We start from the raw sequence: 18,025 nt of genomic DNA, 5'->3' as shown, positions 1-18,025 counted from the left end.
GTGCGTGTGTGTGTGCGTGCGTGTGTGTGTGTGCGCGTGTGTGTGTGTGCGTGTGTGTGTGTGTGCAGTCATCTACTGTCTGTTACTCACATGATGTTCAATGTTAATTATATTTTATTCCATTTATGCCACAATCTCAGATTATATTCATGATTCAATTTATAGAAATGTGAATTAAAAAACATTCTCCCAAAATGTGCTTATTTATTTATATATATATATATTGTACATGTAAATAAGATCAAAATAGCATAAAATCCCAAAAGAAATGCTCCATTTTATTGATCTTCAGAGAAGAAATAATATCATTAAAAGAGGGTCACACATCAGACCCCGAATCCCAAAGAGAGTCCCGTTGGTCAATACCACAGGAGTGTTACAGAGAAAACACTATAAACTGCACCAAACATGCATCATTCATGACGTTTACAGTCTTATATAATCGTATTATTATTGATCGTAATATATAAACATTCAACACAGACTGCATTCAATCAATAACATGACAAAAGTTAAGATGCAAATCGAGCAGTTTGACCGGATGAGGCCCTGCTATCATAAATAACTAGATTAATAATACATTTAATGTCATTACATTATTTTCCCGCTGGACTATAGCTTTGAGGAATTTAGGGTATAATAATAATAAATATTATCTCTGTTCATCTCTCTGAGTTTACTGAGTGATGTTGTTGTCTGGGGTGTTTGTTGTCCGTGTGTCAGCTGACGTCCTGATGAAGTGCAGGAGTGTGATGTCATAGATCACCTGATGTCCGTTATTCCAGGTGTGCAGCGCTCTCATTCTGGGGTTATAATCCAGCATGGAGATGTGCGAGTACTGGTTATGAAAGGAGATGTCCGTGTACTCGTATGATGAGCTGCTCGTGTAGTATGTGAAGTGAACTTTCGCTCCGGCCAGATGTGAGTTAGTGACGTACAGCGTTCCACAGATCAGGAACGATTCTCCAGCGCTGCGTTTGGGAAAGCCCGTGTCCCAGGACCGTTCCACCTCCAGAGTCTCGGGATCCAGGTGACTCACCACCATGTTCCCGCCGCTGGGAATCGTGGAGTACACCACCCAGAGTCCGGTCTCGTCGGCCATGAGATCGATGTCAGAGGAGCCGCCCCACGAGTACGGGAAGGTGTTGTTGTATCCGGCCCGATCCAGAGTGCGCTGCTGTAACACACGGCCGGAGCTCAGATGATACCGGACCAGAACATTACTGTGGTGTTTATTATAGTACAGCGAGCCGTTATACACCACATGACCCGTACCTGACAGATGAGAGTACCTGAAGTTAAAGAAGCACTGAGATCAAGTGTGTGTGTGTGTGTGTGTGCGTGTATGTGTATGTGTGTGTTTGTGTTTACTGAACATTCATACCTGACCATGGATGTGGAAGATGATGGACCAAAAAGTTCTGTCCGTTAGCAAAGTCACTGAGCGATTGATATTCCACCAAACGCTTGCCCTTAAAATACCCATCCATCACCCACACCTACACACACACACACACAAACAAACACACACAAACACACACAACACACACAAACACATACAAACACACACAAACAAACACACACTCACACAAACACATACAAACAAACACAAACACACACTCACACACACAAACACACAAAAACACACACAAACACATACAAGCACACACAAACACACACAAACAAACACACACACACACACAAACTCATACAAACAAACACAAACACACACTCACACACACAAACACACACAAACACATTCAAACACACACAAACACATAGAAACACACACACACACACATACAAACACACACAAACACATACAAACACACACAAACACACACAAACACACACAAACAAACACACACAACACACACACACACACACACAAACACACAAACACACACAAACACATACAAACACACAAACACACACACACACACACACACACACACACACAAACACACACACACACAAACACACACAAACACACACACACACAAACAAACACACACAAACACACAAACACACACACACACAAACACACACAAACACATACAAACACACAAACACACACACACAACCAGAAGTCAAACTATCAATGGATTACTAATAGTGACTCATTAACATTAAACATAGATATGATAAATATACACTTCAGCCTTAAATTGATCATGTTGAATTTGTTCACAATTAACTTAAATGATAAAATTTTAAATGTTGTGTTGTCTTGTGATGTCACCGCATGTTTGGATTGTCCTGTACATACGCGACTGTCAGAGCTGTCAATCAAACAGTCCATCATCCATGATCCAAATCGAGAACCTGAAGATCTGACAGTGAGTGGAGCGGCGATACTTGTGAGTCTCCCACAACCTGAAACACACACACACACTTTTGTAATGATGTAGATTATGATACATTTGGAGGCTCTCAGCCTATGAAACAGTACTTTGTTTTCTTCTTTTTTATGTGACATGATATATCTCTGGGGGTAAATAATGTGGCTCTGACAATTATATGTTTTGTTCTCAATCATGTCGACTGTATCTGAGAAACAATTTGTGTTGATACGACAAATCAATCAAAAGTTCCAACATTACAAATATAATTGATCATAGTGTCCAAAAACATCTCCAAACAAATAAAAGATAATAATTGTACATAAGAACTGATTACACATGCAAACACAACAATGACTAAGTTTCATTCTGTGTCATTTGAGTCATCATTGAGTCTGTGTCGTGTATTTGGCGCCATCTCCTGGTGGTCATATGTAACATTGTGCTTCATGTGGATTATCTAATGATCTATACATCTGATTATCTTGTGTGTGGACTCCATTGAAAGATAATCACAGACACTAAATAACGGAAAAAGTGTGTGTGAGCCATGAGGTCTACAATCCTGACTCAGTTACACCAGTCCTGTCTGGAGGAATGGGACAAAATTCCAGCAACTTATTGTGAGAAGCTTGTGGAAGGATTCCCAAAACATCTGACCCAAGTTAAACAATTTAAAGGCAATGCTACAAAATACTGACAAAGTGTTCTGCCGACAACCGATAGTTCCAAAAGCAACTATCAGATCCGATTAATCGTCCTCTAGTATTTTCCACATTAGTCAGAAACATTTCTTTATGTACAATTATCATGTGTATTGCAATTAATTTTATTTATTTTATATTTAAATAACTTACCACCATTACATCAAAGCTTGTGATGGCATAAAGACACTGAAACATACTCAACACCAGTATTTGAATGCTAACACTTTAGAAACATACTTTAAGTATTCAAGCATATGCAAATGCATACGCAAGCGATTGGCCAACATATTGCCAAGTGCCAAAGCACGTTAAACATGGCGGTGACAAACCGATAATAAACCTCCGTACTCAAGGGGGCGATAGAGTTTCCTTTAAACGTCTGTGCCATTAAACTAGATGTGTTATTATTCTGGTAAGTTGCTATAAATGTATTGACTTTAACTAACTTGCCCAGCAATAATCTCTTCAAAATGTTGCTCTGTCATGACAGTAGTTGACTTTAAAGAGACAATTCACCGTAGAAGCGTACAGTTCACACTAATCTCGCTATAGGGACTATTGACAGTGCAGCGTGTGTTTGCGTTGTGCTATGAATTGCAGTCTGACACATTTAGCTTGTGTCTTATATGTTTCGGCCACAACATCAAATTGTAAACGTTGTGTTCAGAATACAAATCATAAATGACGTCCTCAGCACTGCCATTAGGGGCTATTAAGGTCTTCTAGAGTCATGTTTTAAAACTGTCGATATGGTTATAGCTACCTTAATAATACCATAAAATATAAATTTATCTATTACTGATCGGAACGTGATTTTACCAATACATTTTTGAGGTATTGATATATGACAGTATGATCAGCCGACGTTTAAATTAGAAGCCCAATTTCTGTGCTTTCAATTTACTGCCAGCTGCATTCCCTTCAATGTAGTTTGATGTAATAGCTTCAGGAGATCTCAAGGGGGCGACATAACATTTACCGAAGCTGGTTGCAGCATGGACAAGGCACAGATTTCACACACACATATTAACAGCTGATGGCAGTCCAAAGTTAAGAAGTTTTGTACTTCAAGAATGAACAAAAGTGACGTTGATGAGTTTGCAGGTTAGTGAACGAAACGGGTGTAACCGCGCAATGTAACGGCAACGATTATTATGCAATTTCTCTGTATGTAGCATTTGGTCTTTCATTCAAGCTGTCATACTTATAACTGAAAATACATTGTGTAAGCTCCATGACAGATACTTCTACACGATATATCATCCAGTAATGACTATAGTAAATAATCCATATATGATCTATGTATGCTTGAGTAACTGTGTAAAGTATGTTTCAGTCTAAACGCACACACACACACACACACACACACACACACACACACACAGTACCCAGCTGGATGGCGCAGGCCTGCAGGTGGCGCTCTAACACAAATGCTCTGTGCTGTAGCTGGTGATAGTGGTACACTGTGAACTGTTCCTGTAGTATGGAGAGAGAACTGTTGAGACGCTCCAAATCCTCCCTCACATCCTCAATCTGCCCCACATCCGCCCGGAACCGACCCAACAGCACCTTCAGCGGGCGACACTGAGACAAACTCCACCGCAACTCCTGAGAGACACGAGAAGAGGTCTGGAGTGTGTGTTTGCATTTACTCTGGGGATATCTTCAACTAGACGTATAATGCATAAAGTATGTTTTTTGTGTGATCGTTTAGATGTGTTACCTGTAAACTATTGGTGGTGAGGCTGTGTGGATTATTATGGGCTGCTTTTAATCTGGTCTCCATGGTAAAGAGCAGCTTCTCGGAGTCTCTCAGGTGTTGCAGATCTTGAGATGTTCTGGAGTTCAGCAGCTCCATGAACTGAGACACATTCTGCACCTGTAACACACATTATCTGCACACACACTCACTTTAACACAGTAATGTTTGTGACAGTAAACCCAGCGGCGGTCCTCACGTGATCAGAGATCTGCTGTAGTCGAGTGTGTCGAGGGTCTCCACTGCACACACTCTGATCTGGAGTCAATATTGAACACACACACTTCCCCTGAACAGATCCAAACACCTGCCAACCATCATCCTCACCTGGATACAACACCTGCAGACGAAGAGAAACCGAGAGTACATTCATTAGGATGTCTACGCCCAAAAGGCACCAGTTCCGGCTACGGTGCATTCTCACCACCAACGATTGTGTAAACCCTGCTTAAAATGATTGATTCCCAGAATGTTCTAAAAAGGTTATTAAAAAATAGAACCTAAAAATAACCATTAGACAACGTTCTGTGTAAGTTCTCTTTAGGCTGTCACACAAAAACCTCCCTGCAACATTCTGGGAATGTTTGTTCATGGTTACAAAAAATAAAGAGAATGTTCCTAGACCACTAGAAATGAGAAATTCCCCCAAAAATAACCAAACAGGAACCATATGCAACGTTAGGGGAAACACCACATGCATTGGAGAATGATTGGTGCATAGCGACTGATTGATGGGAGCAATGAACTGACATCCTCAGTTACCATTTACTTCACTGCATGGTAATAAGATGCAATGAAAGCGATATGAATGACAGTGAATGACAGTGGCGATTTAAGGTATGGGCGACCTGGGCAGTCGCTCAGGGCGGCATCTTGCGAGAGGTTGGCACAATGTGGCGGCGGCCAACAACATATTTATCCTTGGAATGCGAAATCCTTTGTGCATTAAACCTCATGTAGGAAATTCCCATTGAGATGAATGTATTTCGGGTAATTTTACCATGCAACAGTAAATGAGTCTGGAGACTAGCACTCTGCCTAACATCTCTATGTTCCACAGAAGAAAATCAAACGGGTTGACATGAGAATGACATGAGAGTGACTCTTGACCAATCAGATTAGAGTACAAGAACTAACTGTTATATAATGTATAAAACAGTTCTCTCTCTCTCTCTCTCTCTCTCTCTCTCTCTCTCTCTCTCTCTCTCTCTCTCTCTCTCTCACTCTCTCTCCTGGGCTCTTTAATTAGTCAAGCTCTGTCCATCTGTTCTGATCCGGTTACTGTGAGATTGTGCGTGTGTTTATGCTGCTTCACAGCGGTGTTTGAAACACAAACACACTCCCACACAGAGAGGGAACCAATGTCCTGCTGTCACAAACACACGCACGCACACACACACACACAAACATACATACACATTTTAGAATACTTAAATATAAGTATTCTAAAGCTGTACAATTTGTGTAAGGAACAGACTGAAATTTAAGCCGTTATTCACTGAAATTCAGTTTCTCTGCTGCTTTAGATTGGCTGACTGGAGTTGTAAGGTTGCCGTGCTGCTTCTGATTGGCTGACTGGAGTTGTGAGATTGCTGTGCTGCCTCTGATTGGCTGACTGGAGTTGTAAGGTTGCCGTGCTGCTTCTGATTGGCTGACTGGTGTTGTGAGGTTGCGTGCTGCCTCTGATTGGCTGACTGGAGTTGTAAGGTTGCCGTGTTCCCTCTGATTGGCTAAGTGGAGTTGTAAGGTTGCCGTGCTGCTTCTGATTGGCTGACTGGAGTTGTAAGGTTGCCGTGTTGCCTCTGATTGGCTAAGTGGAGTTGTAAGGTTGCCGTGTTCCCTCTGATTGGCTAAGTGGAGTTGTAAGGTTGCCGTGTTCCCTCTGATTGGCTAAGTGGAGTTGTAAGGTTGCCGTGCTGCTTCTGATTGGCTGACTGGAGTTGTAAGGTTGCCGTGTTCCTCTGATTGGCTAAGTGGAGTTGTAAGGTTGCCGTGTTCCCTCTGATTGGCTAAGTGGAGTTGTAAGGTTGCCGTGTTCCCTCTGATTGGCTAAGTGGAGTTGTAAGGTTGCCGTGTTCCATCTGATTGGCTAAGTGGAGTTGTAAGGTTGCCGTGTTCCATCTGATTGGCTAAGTGGAGTTGTAAGGTTGCCGTGTTCCATCTGATTGGCTAAGTGGAGTTGTAAGGTTGCCGTGTTCCATCTGATTGGCTAAGTGGAGTTGTAAGGTTGCCGTTTTCCATCTGATTGGCTGACAGGTGGTGTGAGGTTGCTGTGGCACTGCCAGGTTCTAGCCAACCGTGAGTGGCAGACCTCCAGTTCTGAGAGGAAACACCACACTGTGTGTGTGGGTGTGTTTGTGTGTAGAGTGTGTGAGTTTCTCTCTGTTCCCAGTTCAAAATCAAAAGACACACACACACACACACACACACAGTTGCAGTATTTTCAACAACAGTATTTAGAGCCCACACACTAATAGTGCATAAATACATGACACACAGACACATACTTCACTCACACATGTAAAGAAGAACACATAAATATTCTGTACATACGCTGATGATTCTTTCCGAGGTTCCGGGTCGTGCGACATGTTGTTCGAGTCCCACCAGTGATGGCAACGTCTGGGACATCCAGTTAGTGAGCATGATCATGGTGCTCAAAACGGCACCGATCTTCAGCAGAGGAAAACTCATGTCACGCTGATGAAACCTCACAGCAATGACACAAACACAATGAAGTCTACACACGACAATGCTGAAATACAGACTCAAAGCAAAGACTGTCAGTTAGTTATGACAAAAGAAAAAAAAATTCAGCACAAAGTGCAAGTTATCAGGCTTTCAAATAACCGTATTCTCTGCTGTCCATTTCAGATGACCAACACAAGCCACCAGCACCTCAGGTGATTTCACAGAGAATGAAGAGAGAGAGATAGAGAGAGAGAGAGAGAGAGAGAGAGAGAGAGAGAGAGAGAGAGAAAGAGTAGAAGAGAGAGAGAGAGAGAGAGAGAGAGAGAGAGAGAGAGAGAGAGAGAGAGAGAAAAGAGTAGAAGAGAGAGAGCGAGAGGGAGAGAGAGAGAGAGAGAGAGGAAAAAGAGTAGAGAGAGAGAGAGAGAGAGGGAAAGAGTAGAAGTACAAATAAATATGAATAAAAAAAATTAATAAAACAAGTGATTTTATAAAGTAATGGTTTTATTTAAAAATCTTTCCTCCCAAACAATATTTATAAAAAGGTAATCAGGAGTATTTGCATATTTATAAAACACTTAAACAAGATTCCCCACCCAGATTTATGTCCATACACGTCCTGACCCAATCACATGACATGCTGAGCGGAGCTACTGTGACGTGAAACGTTAAATACTAGAATATTATTTTCACATAGAGCTCATTACATCATGTAAACAAGTTCAAATATAGTTTCATGTAGCACCACGGTAAAGTAACATTCATACCAACAAATACAAAAATACATCAACATCTTTCAAATAACATAAAATAATGAACATAAGATAGAACGGATGTGTGTGTGTGCACGTGCTGCTAACATAGAACGCAATCATGTGCCGTGTTCAGAATGTAAATACAAGCATACTTCTTCCTGAAAACTGCACCGTGTACACCCTATGATTGTAAAATACAGATACAGTCTCTCATGCTGTGTGTTCTGTTGTACAGGGTCATGTGTGTACTGTATTCTATGCATACAAACAATTCACAAACTGTCCACCGTACACATCCTATATACTGCAGCAATAGTTCGAGTAGTATGTTAGTGTGCTATTCTGAACATAATGCCGATAGTTAGTTCGTTCACGCACAACTTCCTGCAATCAAACCCATGAGATAAAGGAACGAAAGCACCTGAATGTATAAATATAAGCAGTGAAAGTCTTTAGTGTACTAGCCGTTGAAGCACACGCTCCCCACACTGAAACCAAACTTCTGTTTCTGGTTCCCGAAATCCGTCACGGCGACGTCTAAGAGCGGCAGCACGTCCGACTGCGGCGAGATCACCTCCAGTACGGTCCGGTCCTGCCCTGAACGCCACTGCACACACACAGAGATACACGTTACACGAGTTCAGCACGCTCCGTGCAGTAGTCATTTGACTTTTTTAGTTTTAGTCCAAATATTAGTCTTCTGATAAATATGTCCTTTTAGTCATTTTAGTCATTTTTTACTCAACTTAAATGTTAAATTATTTTAGTCAATGAAAAACATATTTTAGCTGATGAAAATAACATAAAGTGTCAAACTGTAACAGACTTGAACCGATATTAAAACATTTGGAAAAATGTATAAACATTTCTTAAAGGAATATTCAGGATTCAATATAAGTTAAGCTCTATTAATGTTTATTACAACAAAAAAAGGGAAGGAGGTTTTGCCCCAAGTGAAGGAGTTCAAGTACCTCGGGGTCTTGTTCACGAGTTAGGGGACAATGGAGCGGGAGGTTGGCCGGAGAATCGGGGCAGCGGGGGCTGCCCCGATTCTCGCTCTATCGCACCGTTGTCACGAAAAGAGAGCTGAGCCAGAAGGCAAAGCTCTCGATCTACCGGTCAATTTTTGTTCCTACCCTCACCTATGGTCATGAAGGTTGGGTCATGACCGAAAGAACTAGGTCACGAGTACAAGCGGCCGAAATGGGCTTCCTCAGAAGGGTGGCGGGCTTCTCCCTTAGAGATAGGGTGAGGAGCTCAGTCAGAGCTCGGAGTAGAGCCGCTGCTCCTTTGCGTCGAAAGGAGTCAGTTGAGGTGGTTTGGGCATCTGGTAAGGATGCCCCCTGGCCGCCTCCCTAGGGAGGTGTTTCAGGCACGTCCAGCTGGGAGGAGGCCTCGGGGAAGACCCAGGATTAGGTGGAGAGATTACATCTCCACACTGGCCTGGGAACGCCTCGGGGTCCCCCAGTCAGAGCTGGTTAATGTGGCTCGGGATAGGGAAGTTTGGGGCCCCCTGCTGGAGCAGCTGCCCCCGCGACCCGACTTCAGATAAGTGGTTGAAGAAGATTTACATTTTACATTTATGCATTTGGCAGACGCTTTTATCCAAAGCGACTTACAGTGCACTTATTACAGGGACAATCCCCCTGGAGCAACCTGGAGTTAAGTGCCTTGCTCAAGGATACAATGGTGGTGGCTGTGGGGCTTGAACCAGCGTCCTTCTGATTATCAGATTACCAGTTATGTGCTTAGACCACTACACCACCACCACTCCAGATTACCAGTTATGTGCTTAGACCACTACACCACCACCACTCAAGATGGATGGACAACAAAAAATTATTTAGTCTCATCGCTCCTTTTCTTTAAAAAAAGCACAAATGGAGGTTCCAGTGAGACACTTACAATGGAACTCAATGAAAGTCAATGAAAGTCAATGGAAGTCAATGGAAGTCAATGGAGGTCAATGGAAGTCAATGGAAATCAATGAAAGTCAATGAAAGTCAATGGAAGTCAATGGAGGTCAATGGTAGTCAATGGAGGTCAATGGAGGTCAATGGAAGTCAATGGAGGTCAATGGAGTTCAATGGAGGTCAATGGAAGTCAATGGAATTCAATGGAGTTCAATGGAGGTCAATGGAAGTCAATGGAGGTCAATGAAAGTCAATGGAATTCAATGGAAGTCAATGGAGGTCAATGGAAGTCAATGGAGATCAATGGAGGTCAATGGAAGTCAATGGAAGTCAATGGAAGTAAATGGGGCTAATGGGGAGGGTTTAATAACAGAAATATGAAGCTTATAATTTTATAAAAACACTTACATTAATTCATCTGTTAAAACTTGTGTGTTATTTGAGCTGTTAAGATGTTTAAATAGTTGTTTTTATGGTAGTTTTTAGAGTTTACAACATTATGTCATCATGGCAACAAAGTTGTAAAATTGTTGTTTACGTCTTGTGTCTATACTTTTGAAACATTGAGTATTTCAACATTTACAGATTGACCCCATTGACTTCCATTGTGTCTCATTGCCACCCAGAATAAAAAGGATGAACGAGGGGGTCGCTGATAGACGCTGACTATCACACCTGGAGTCGCGAGTTTGAATCCAGGGCATGCTGAGTGACTCCAGTCAGGTCTCCTTAGCTACCAAATTAGCCCGGTTGCTAGGGAGGGTAGAGTCACATGGGGTAACCTCTTTGTGATAACTATAATGTGGTTCTCGCTCTCGGTGAGTTGTGCGTGGATGCCGTGGAGAATAGAGCGAAGCCTCCACACACGCTAAGTCTCCATGGTAACACGCTCAACAAGTCACGTGATAAGATGCCCGTATTGAGGCGAGTCACTACACCACCACGAGGACTTAGAGAACATTGGGAATTGGGCGTTACAAATTGGGGAGAAAAAGAAAAAAGAGAAAAGGAGGGATGAGTCTTATGACACAATTGCTGTCGATTGAACTTAACTTGTATTAAACCCGGAATATATGGTAAAACTTGTGTGTGTACCTGACAGCCGTCGTGTGTAGGTTGAATGTAATGCGCATTCTGTTGCGTGAGCTCCTCGCCATTGCTGCCTCTGAAGCGCAGGGCGTGTTTGTAGCTGAGGGAGGAGCTGTCGAGCCAGCCGGCCGAGTTCTGACACACGTATGTGAAGCTCTGACGGGCCGTCGCACTCAACAGCTTCAGGAAACCCAACTGAACGATGTGAACAGGGTTGCCATCCACATCCACGTAAGAAAACTACACAAGAGATATGAAAACTATATGAGTAAATTCCAGGATAAATTACACAATCAAATACCACACACACACATTCACACACCTGTGAACCCCTCTTGAACTTGCTGTACCAGCTTCCTGGTTTCTCTTTACTCCACGAGGCCATTTTTACCTGTGAATAATAAACATCATGTAGATATATCTGGTACAGTTTTTCTCACAGTGACCTCAAGAAGTGTTAGCGCTCCACATTCAAGCACAGATCATACATGCTTTCAATCAAACGACATATGTGGGTCACTGAGTGTTGAACTCTTGTTAAAGATCTCACCATTTGAAAGCTGCTGTACGGTTGTAGACACGTCTCGCCCTCCGCCGTGAAGTTACAGAACACTTTAAATGAGTCTCTATGGCAGCCCTGATTGGGGTCGATCCAGTACACACCTGATGTGAAGGGTCATAGAGAGACACAACACAGTTACACGATAGATGTTCACTGAATATCACTGGGAAACAAAAGTCATGTTCACAGGGTTTCGGGTTGACTCAATGGGCTCTTTTGAAGAAGAACTAGTTAGTGGATTTGTCAGGTTTAATTCATTAAGTTGAACGCAAATCGGATAATCTGAAACACAACTGTAAAGGCCAATTTATTCTTCTGCGTTGAACCTACGCCTGATGTGCACCTCTTTGAAAATGTATTCACCCATCACATCTACGCAGAAAACAACAGCTGTGATTTGTCCACTGCGTACCACACCCCCAACCACACAACAAAAAAGATATCTGAGGTACTGTCGAATTATTTTAAGATCTACGGATCAAATAAAGTTGTATATCGGCTCGTTTTAATCAGGAGCATCTGCTGTTTTTATATTCTCTGTTACATTACGAACAAAACCCAGACTAAAACCCAAATCCTGTTTACAACTTATAAACTCAAAAAAGTGGACAATTGTGGCCAGATTAAGCTGCAATATGGATGAGACTTTATGCTGATAGTCAATAGTCGGTTCTGTTCTCACCATCAGGATACTCAAGGTGGCACATGATGAATGAATGTGTGTAGTGCTCGTACCGTCTGGATACTCGGGGTGGCACAGCCAAAGCTCTTTGCAGGTTCTGGCGGGGCTGTGAAACGAGCCCAATGGAGTTTTGAGTCCCTCCACCTCCGTTTTCATGGAGGCCAGTGACGCAAACACCTCCTCCATGTCCTTCTGCTCTCCGTCTGCTCCATCACTCTGCATCTGTCCATCATCATCTACAGCTGCTCCATCCACTTCAGATTGTCTCCTACGCTTCCTGCCACCATCCAGAGCCAGAGAAGGTGCCATTCCCACCGCAGGAGAACCCTACAGATATAGATAGAGGTGTAAGTGTGGTGTTTGTCACTGTTGTGTATGTCTGTGTGTGATTAATGTTGCACTGATCACTCACTGGTGGTCCAGGGGGTCCAGAAGGACCAGTGTCTCCTCTAGGTCCAACAGGGCCCTTAAAACAACAACATCATGAAGATCGTTGAACATTCTGAAGGTAGCACAAATGTTACAGTGATGTTCTCTATCTAGAGACCTGAAGGTGTTACTGTCACTGAAGCAGGGCCAGTACTATGATGTGATCTTCAGGGTGGGCAAGTGGTTGTCTCTTAATTAAACCAGGAGGGGTTTGTCAGAAGTTTCTTGGGGCACAACGAAAAGAGCATGCACAGGCATCTGAATGCACTGAGGTGGACAGCAGCCCATTGAACAGTTTGGTGGAACATTCTGAAGATTGGCACACTGATTAGAAGACACCCGAATAGTCTGCTGACCAATTTTAGGGTCTCTCACTCAATCCCTCTAGCGCCACCATTAGTTCAACATTTGTTGGTTATTTCTTCCAGTTTTAACTTTTGTATTGTTTGGTCTTGAATCACAACATTACAAAATTTGATTTTATGTAAATAAGTATTTGAAAATCAGACCAAAAGTCAAGGATACAAGACTGTGTAGTTAACATCTTTAATGAGGGAATGAAATGAACTTGTGAATGATGTAACTGGATTAAAAACGATAGAAAATATGAAACTGCAGATTTAAATTGGTTGATTATAAGTGTAGAAACAATATATTGTTGCATCCTGTCTGTCCGTGGTCCAGTCTGCATTGGCGTATCTGCGCCACAAACTGACCACAAATAATCATATATCTGCTCAGAACTCTTCCTGTCCTCATGCTCTAAATCCTTGCAAAATCCCAAAATAGGATGAAACTGTATGTGTGTCTCTCACCTGGTTGCCTTTAGATCCTTTTTGTCCCATAGATCCCTAAAATACAGAGATTAACACTAATATACCAGAGAGCTCATTCCAATACATTCCAGAAGCTGCTGACAGTGTTATTGATGCTTTATATGTGTGTAAAAAAGACTTACAGAGAGTCCTGGTGGACCTGGAGGTCCATTGAGTCCTGGAGGTCCAAATGGACCCTGGCGACACCACAACAACAATTCATACAGTAAGTATGTTTATTTCTGTGTGCATTTGAGTATGTATATGCCTCGGTGTGTGTATGTGTGAGTTGACCTCATCTCCTTTGATCCCCTGAAGTCCTTGATTTCCTGGCAGTCCTCGATCGCCCTTCTCTCCAGATTCACCCGGCGGTCCAATCAAACCAATGAGACCACCATGACCCTGACACACACACATACAGATAGATATATAATGAATTCATGTGAATTTCAATGTGTACAGTATGTGTGTGTGTTACTGTTGTACCTTTTCTCCTTTCTTGCCCGGATCTCCCTTCAGTCCTGCAAGTCCAGCGGGGCCCTGAAAACACACATACACAGATATCATATCATCGCTGAGAGAATTAATATAGACTGAATGTAATCACTCAACTCTCTGATATAACATTGGAAGTTAACTAATGAGGAATGAATATTAAAGAGTCACCATTGGTCCAGGTGGTCCAGTCTGACCTGGAGGTCCATTTAAGCCTTGTTCACCCTAATGAGAGAAAGTCTAACTTTATCACATCCATCTTTACTATGTTTTGTCTTTATAGAGGAGTAACTGTGTCACTAAATATGACCAGATATAATATTTAACATGTTTTTGTGTGCTGTATCTCACCGCTGGACCAGGTATTCCTGGAAGCCCCTGAGGTCCTGCTTTACCTGGATTCCCCTGACCGCCCACCGGCCCAGATTTACCCATCACACCCTCATAACCAGCAGCACCCTGAACACACACAGAGTGTTTGAAGCAACAGTGAAAATATCTATACAAACTTACAGTGACACCGTTTCATGGGTTAGCTCAGAAGAAAGAGATGAACTGTATTTTACCTTATCTCCCTTCAGTCCCGGTCTCCCTTCTTTTCCTGGAGGACCCAGATGACCCTGAATGAAACAAGAGATATACTGCAATTAAACACTCATACACTGTAAACTAAATACACAAACTAACTCAAGCAAATAACAGTTCATAAACAGAAACACATCCCACACATACTGACCCTTCGTCCTGGTCGTCCCGGTGGTCCTGGTTCTCCAAAGGGTCCTGGAGGGCCCTAAATAAACATAAACATAAGAGAGAGAGAGTTTAAATGACATCAACAAAATGTTTACTGCTGTACAATCACATTATAGACACTTTATCACATTATTGATCTATAGTCTGCATCTTCATTGTATTTCATTTTTATTTATTACTGTATAAATGCATATTCAAAACCATAACAGCTGCTATAAAATACATCAAAACCATAACTACCCCAACACAGTTAAACACCCTCATACAGAAGAGATAGGACATAAGAATGTAATAAATGTGACTCACAGATTTTCCAGGATCTCCATTGTCTCCTTTAGATCCCAGGCTTCCATCAATCCCCTGAACAATAGAAAATATTTGTATTCATGTAATCACGTCTCAACACATGCTGACTGATATCAGTGAGTGATGTGAATATTCAGTTTTACACATCGAGATGGGCACTCACATTAATACCCGCCTCTCCAGGAGCTCCCATATCTCCAGGAAAACCAATAGGACCCTGAAGAAAGAGAGGAAGACTTCTAAATTCCAGTGTAACATTAAAGCTTTCACCCGCCTGAAAAACTTTGGACTTTTTAAAGCTGCATATGAGTGTATTGGTGAATCAGTTGTTCCGGTTGCTGTCAGCATGCTGCACGAGTCTGTGTTAGTCTGTGTTTGCCTGCTTAGCATTGCTTAATCCTCTATGTTCATTGTTTTATCCTTTGGCATTTTACCGCATGCTTAGTCCCCCCGTCCCCCCCACCCCACACACTTTTCTACTGTTTCAACTTATATTACTGTGCTCACCCATTTTCTTTTCTTTCTTCCGCTTGTGTACATCTCGCATTTCGAATGTGTGCATTCATTTTCTCCTCTGTGTTTTACACAAACTGTTGCATCAACCTCAAACCTCTGCTGATCAGGAACCAACACAACAACAGCAAACAATTGCATGAGGGATTCACATAGATCTCAAACCCTCGCCCCTCAAGAACAACCATAACAACAACAACAACAATAAACAATCACGGTAAGTCATAGCATACGCTCATGTTATTGCTTCCTGCACTGCATGCCACTTGTTTACTATAGCTTCTTCCACCAGCAGTGAGAGGTTTACATGTGATAAATATAAGGAATTAGTCAGGCTGATGGAGAAGGTTAATTAGTTAGAGGCACGCATCTGAATGCTAGTGGAATTAGATGTAAATTGTCACGGTCCTATCACTCTGTCAGTCTTGTTTTTTGTGTGACAGGACCGTGATATCATCCTTCTACGTCTGTCTTGTGTTTCGTTTTCTGTTTCTGTGTGACCGCATGGCTTCGGTTGTTATATTCCTGCTGAACGCTCCTCGTTTGGTCTCATGTTTTATGTTCAGTGTATGGTGTCTGGGTCCTGACGTCCCTGTCTGGTTCGGTTTTGGTTGGTGTCGGGATTCAGACACTCATGCTCCATGTTCTGTCTGTAATTGGCGTGAGCGCATTGTGCTTATCTCATTTTGATGGCATTCACTCACGTCAATCTTTTATGTTTGCCTGTCACAACCACAGGCACGCTTTGTGTAGCGCTCATGTTGTGTTGTGCTCCCAGGTCAAGAGCTGTCTTCACGTTGTGCTGAGGTTCAGTCACTTTGGTCTGAGGGGTCGGGTTTGTGTTTGGCTGAACTCTCGCAAAGTGTCCTGTCTTCTTTTGTCGGCCATTATTAGTTAATTTGTTACACCTGCCCTGCCCATTAACCTGTTTGATTTACTTTCCCTATTTTAGTCTCCTCATGTGTGCTGTCCAGTACCAGTTCATCTTATGCTAGTTTCATGTTCATGACAGTCCTGTTTGCCTTCATCTGCCCCCAGCCCATCATCTAGTTTGTTGCCCTGGACTGTTTTTTCCCCTACTGGGTAGTTTTTATTTGGTTTTGTTTATTTTGTATAAATAAATCTTTTTGTTTTTTAACTCAAGCGACAAGCCCTTTCCAGTTCTGGAATCCATTTCTCCCGCAGATCTTCAAAAATTAAACTATTCAAACTTCTCGCGAGCTCCCATAACCATCCAAAAATTCCTCCTAAGAGCAAAACTCAGCTCTCATCCACCTCTTTCTCCCTCCCGTCTCACCACTTGGGACGCTCTCGTTCACAGTGCGCTAATCCGGACACCACTCGCACTTCCTTGTCTGCTGATTCTTCCTCCCGGCCAAATACAGCGGCTGTTCAAAATAGTTCTGCTGCTAATCCAGCCCTTTTCCAACCCCTCTACACCATTCCCTCCAATTTCCAGGTAAGAACCAGCACTTCCAACTCACTCTACCTTTCCTCCGCCTGTTTTTCCATTTAATTCTAATCCTTTATATGGAGCTGACACTACTGTGAGGCTATCTCCACAAACTGTCACTGTACCCCCCCACCCTTCCACTCCACTTAACACTTCTGTTCCTACATTTCTCCCTAATTCTTTTCACGAAGCAGAGCTTAGCATGAGGCTGCCTCCACAAACGATCTCCCCCTCCCTTTACACTCCTCTTCAGATATTTACGGTGCTATTCCAAGCTTGAGGATGCCTCCCCAAACAGTCTCACTGCACCTTTTTTCCTACACCACACCCCTTCCTCCGGCACCAACCCGTACCAGCCACGCTGAAGACCTGTCAGCAAGGAGGCCTTCTGTTCAGCCTCCCTCTCTCTGTCCATTTCTGTAGCTCCTCTTCCAGCTCCTTCCCATGTAGTCGCCTTGGAACCACCTCCAGTCTCAACCCACCTCCGCTCCCTAATCCTATCAGGTGCTGACGTAGATCTTCCTGCTCTGCTCACATCAGTCCTCACTAATGAATCCCATCATTCCTTAACCATCAACCTAAAAACTCCTGTTCTACAAAACGAGTGCTCACTCTTGCAGAATTCTGCATAGCTTTTGATAGATTTATGCTCTATTTTTCCCACAAGAATCAAGGAGCTAAATGATTATCTCTCCATTATAGCAGAGATCAGCCTCTCCTTCAGAGGCAGCCACTTTTACACAAACAATAAACTTTTTGCAGCA

At 42.7% G+C, this 18,025-nt stretch overlaps 2 protein-coding genes and 1 long non-coding RNA gene across 3 annotated transcripts in view; 1 reads left to right on the top strand and 2 right to left on the bottom strand.

Annotated features, from left to right (window-relative positions):
• Positions 1–131: 131 nt before the first annotated feature.
• Positions 132–7,712, bottom strand: olfm2b (olfactomedin 2b). Its single transcript, XM_052126147.1, has 7 exons — positions 7,362–7,712; positions 5,008–5,148; positions 4,773–4,928; positions 4,438–4,657; positions 2,270–2,376; positions 1,385–1,499; positions 132–1,275 (listed from the first exon to the last, which is right to left on the bottom strand). The coding sequence occupies exons 1-7, from the start codon at positions 7,500–7,502 to the stop codon at positions 677–679; spliced, it is 1,479 nt and encodes a 492-aa protein (XP_051982107.1). The 5' UTR covers positions 7,503–7,712; the 3' UTR covers positions 132–676.
• Positions 6,121–7,158, top strand: LOC127643431 (uncharacterized). Its single transcript, XR_007970517.1, has 4 exons — positions 6,121–6,595; positions 6,636–6,715; positions 6,795–6,834; positions 7,035–7,158. It is a non-coding gene; the product is annotated as an uncharacterized LOC127643431 (long non-coding RNA).
• A 289-nt stretch (positions 7,713–8,001) lies between the features above and the next one.
• Positions 8,002–18,025, bottom strand: part of col5a3b (collagen, type V, alpha 3b) — a 63,873-nt gene continuing 53,849 nt past the window's right edge. Inside the window, exons 51-66 of the mRNA XM_052126178.1 lie at positions 15,459–15,512; positions 15,296–15,349; positions 14,973–15,026; positions 14,803–14,856; positions 14,588–14,695; positions 14,408–14,461; positions 14,228–14,281; positions 14,036–14,143; positions 13,885–13,938; positions 13,742–13,777; positions 12,910–12,963; positions 12,551–12,824; positions 11,804–11,916; positions 11,576–11,644; positions 11,260–11,493; positions 8,002–8,858 (exon numbers count right to left, since the gene is read on the bottom strand). Of these exons, the coding sequence (XP_051982138.1) occupies positions 8,712–8,858; positions 11,260–11,493; positions 11,576–11,644; positions 11,804–11,916; positions 12,551–12,824; positions 12,910–12,963; positions 13,742–13,777; positions 13,885–13,938; positions 14,036–14,143; positions 14,228–14,281; positions 14,408–14,461; positions 14,588–14,695; positions 14,803–14,856; positions 14,973–15,026; positions 15,296–15,349; positions 15,459–15,512 (1,521 nt within the window). The 3' untranslated portion in view covers positions 8,002–8,711. The remainder of the gene's footprint in view (positions 8,859–11,259; positions 11,494–11,575; positions 11,645–11,803; positions 11,917–12,550; positions 12,825–12,909; positions 12,964–13,741; positions 13,778–13,884; positions 13,939–14,035; positions 14,144–14,227; positions 14,282–14,407; positions 14,462–14,587; positions 14,696–14,802; positions 14,857–14,972; positions 15,027–15,295; positions 15,350–15,458; positions 15,513–18,025) is intronic.

The sequence above is a fragment of the Xyrauchen texanus genome, chromosome 5 (assembly GCF_025860055.1).
Source record: "Xyrauchen texanus isolate HMW12.3.18 chromosome 5, RBS_HiC_50CHRs, whole genome shotgun sequence".
In the NCBI taxonomy this organism is placed as follows: domain Eukaryota; kingdom Metazoa; phylum Chordata; class Actinopteri; order Cypriniformes; family Catostomidae; genus Xyrauchen; species Xyrauchen texanus.
Note: the sequence above shows the minus strand (reverse complement) of the source record. Positions and strands in the feature narration are given on the sequence as shown.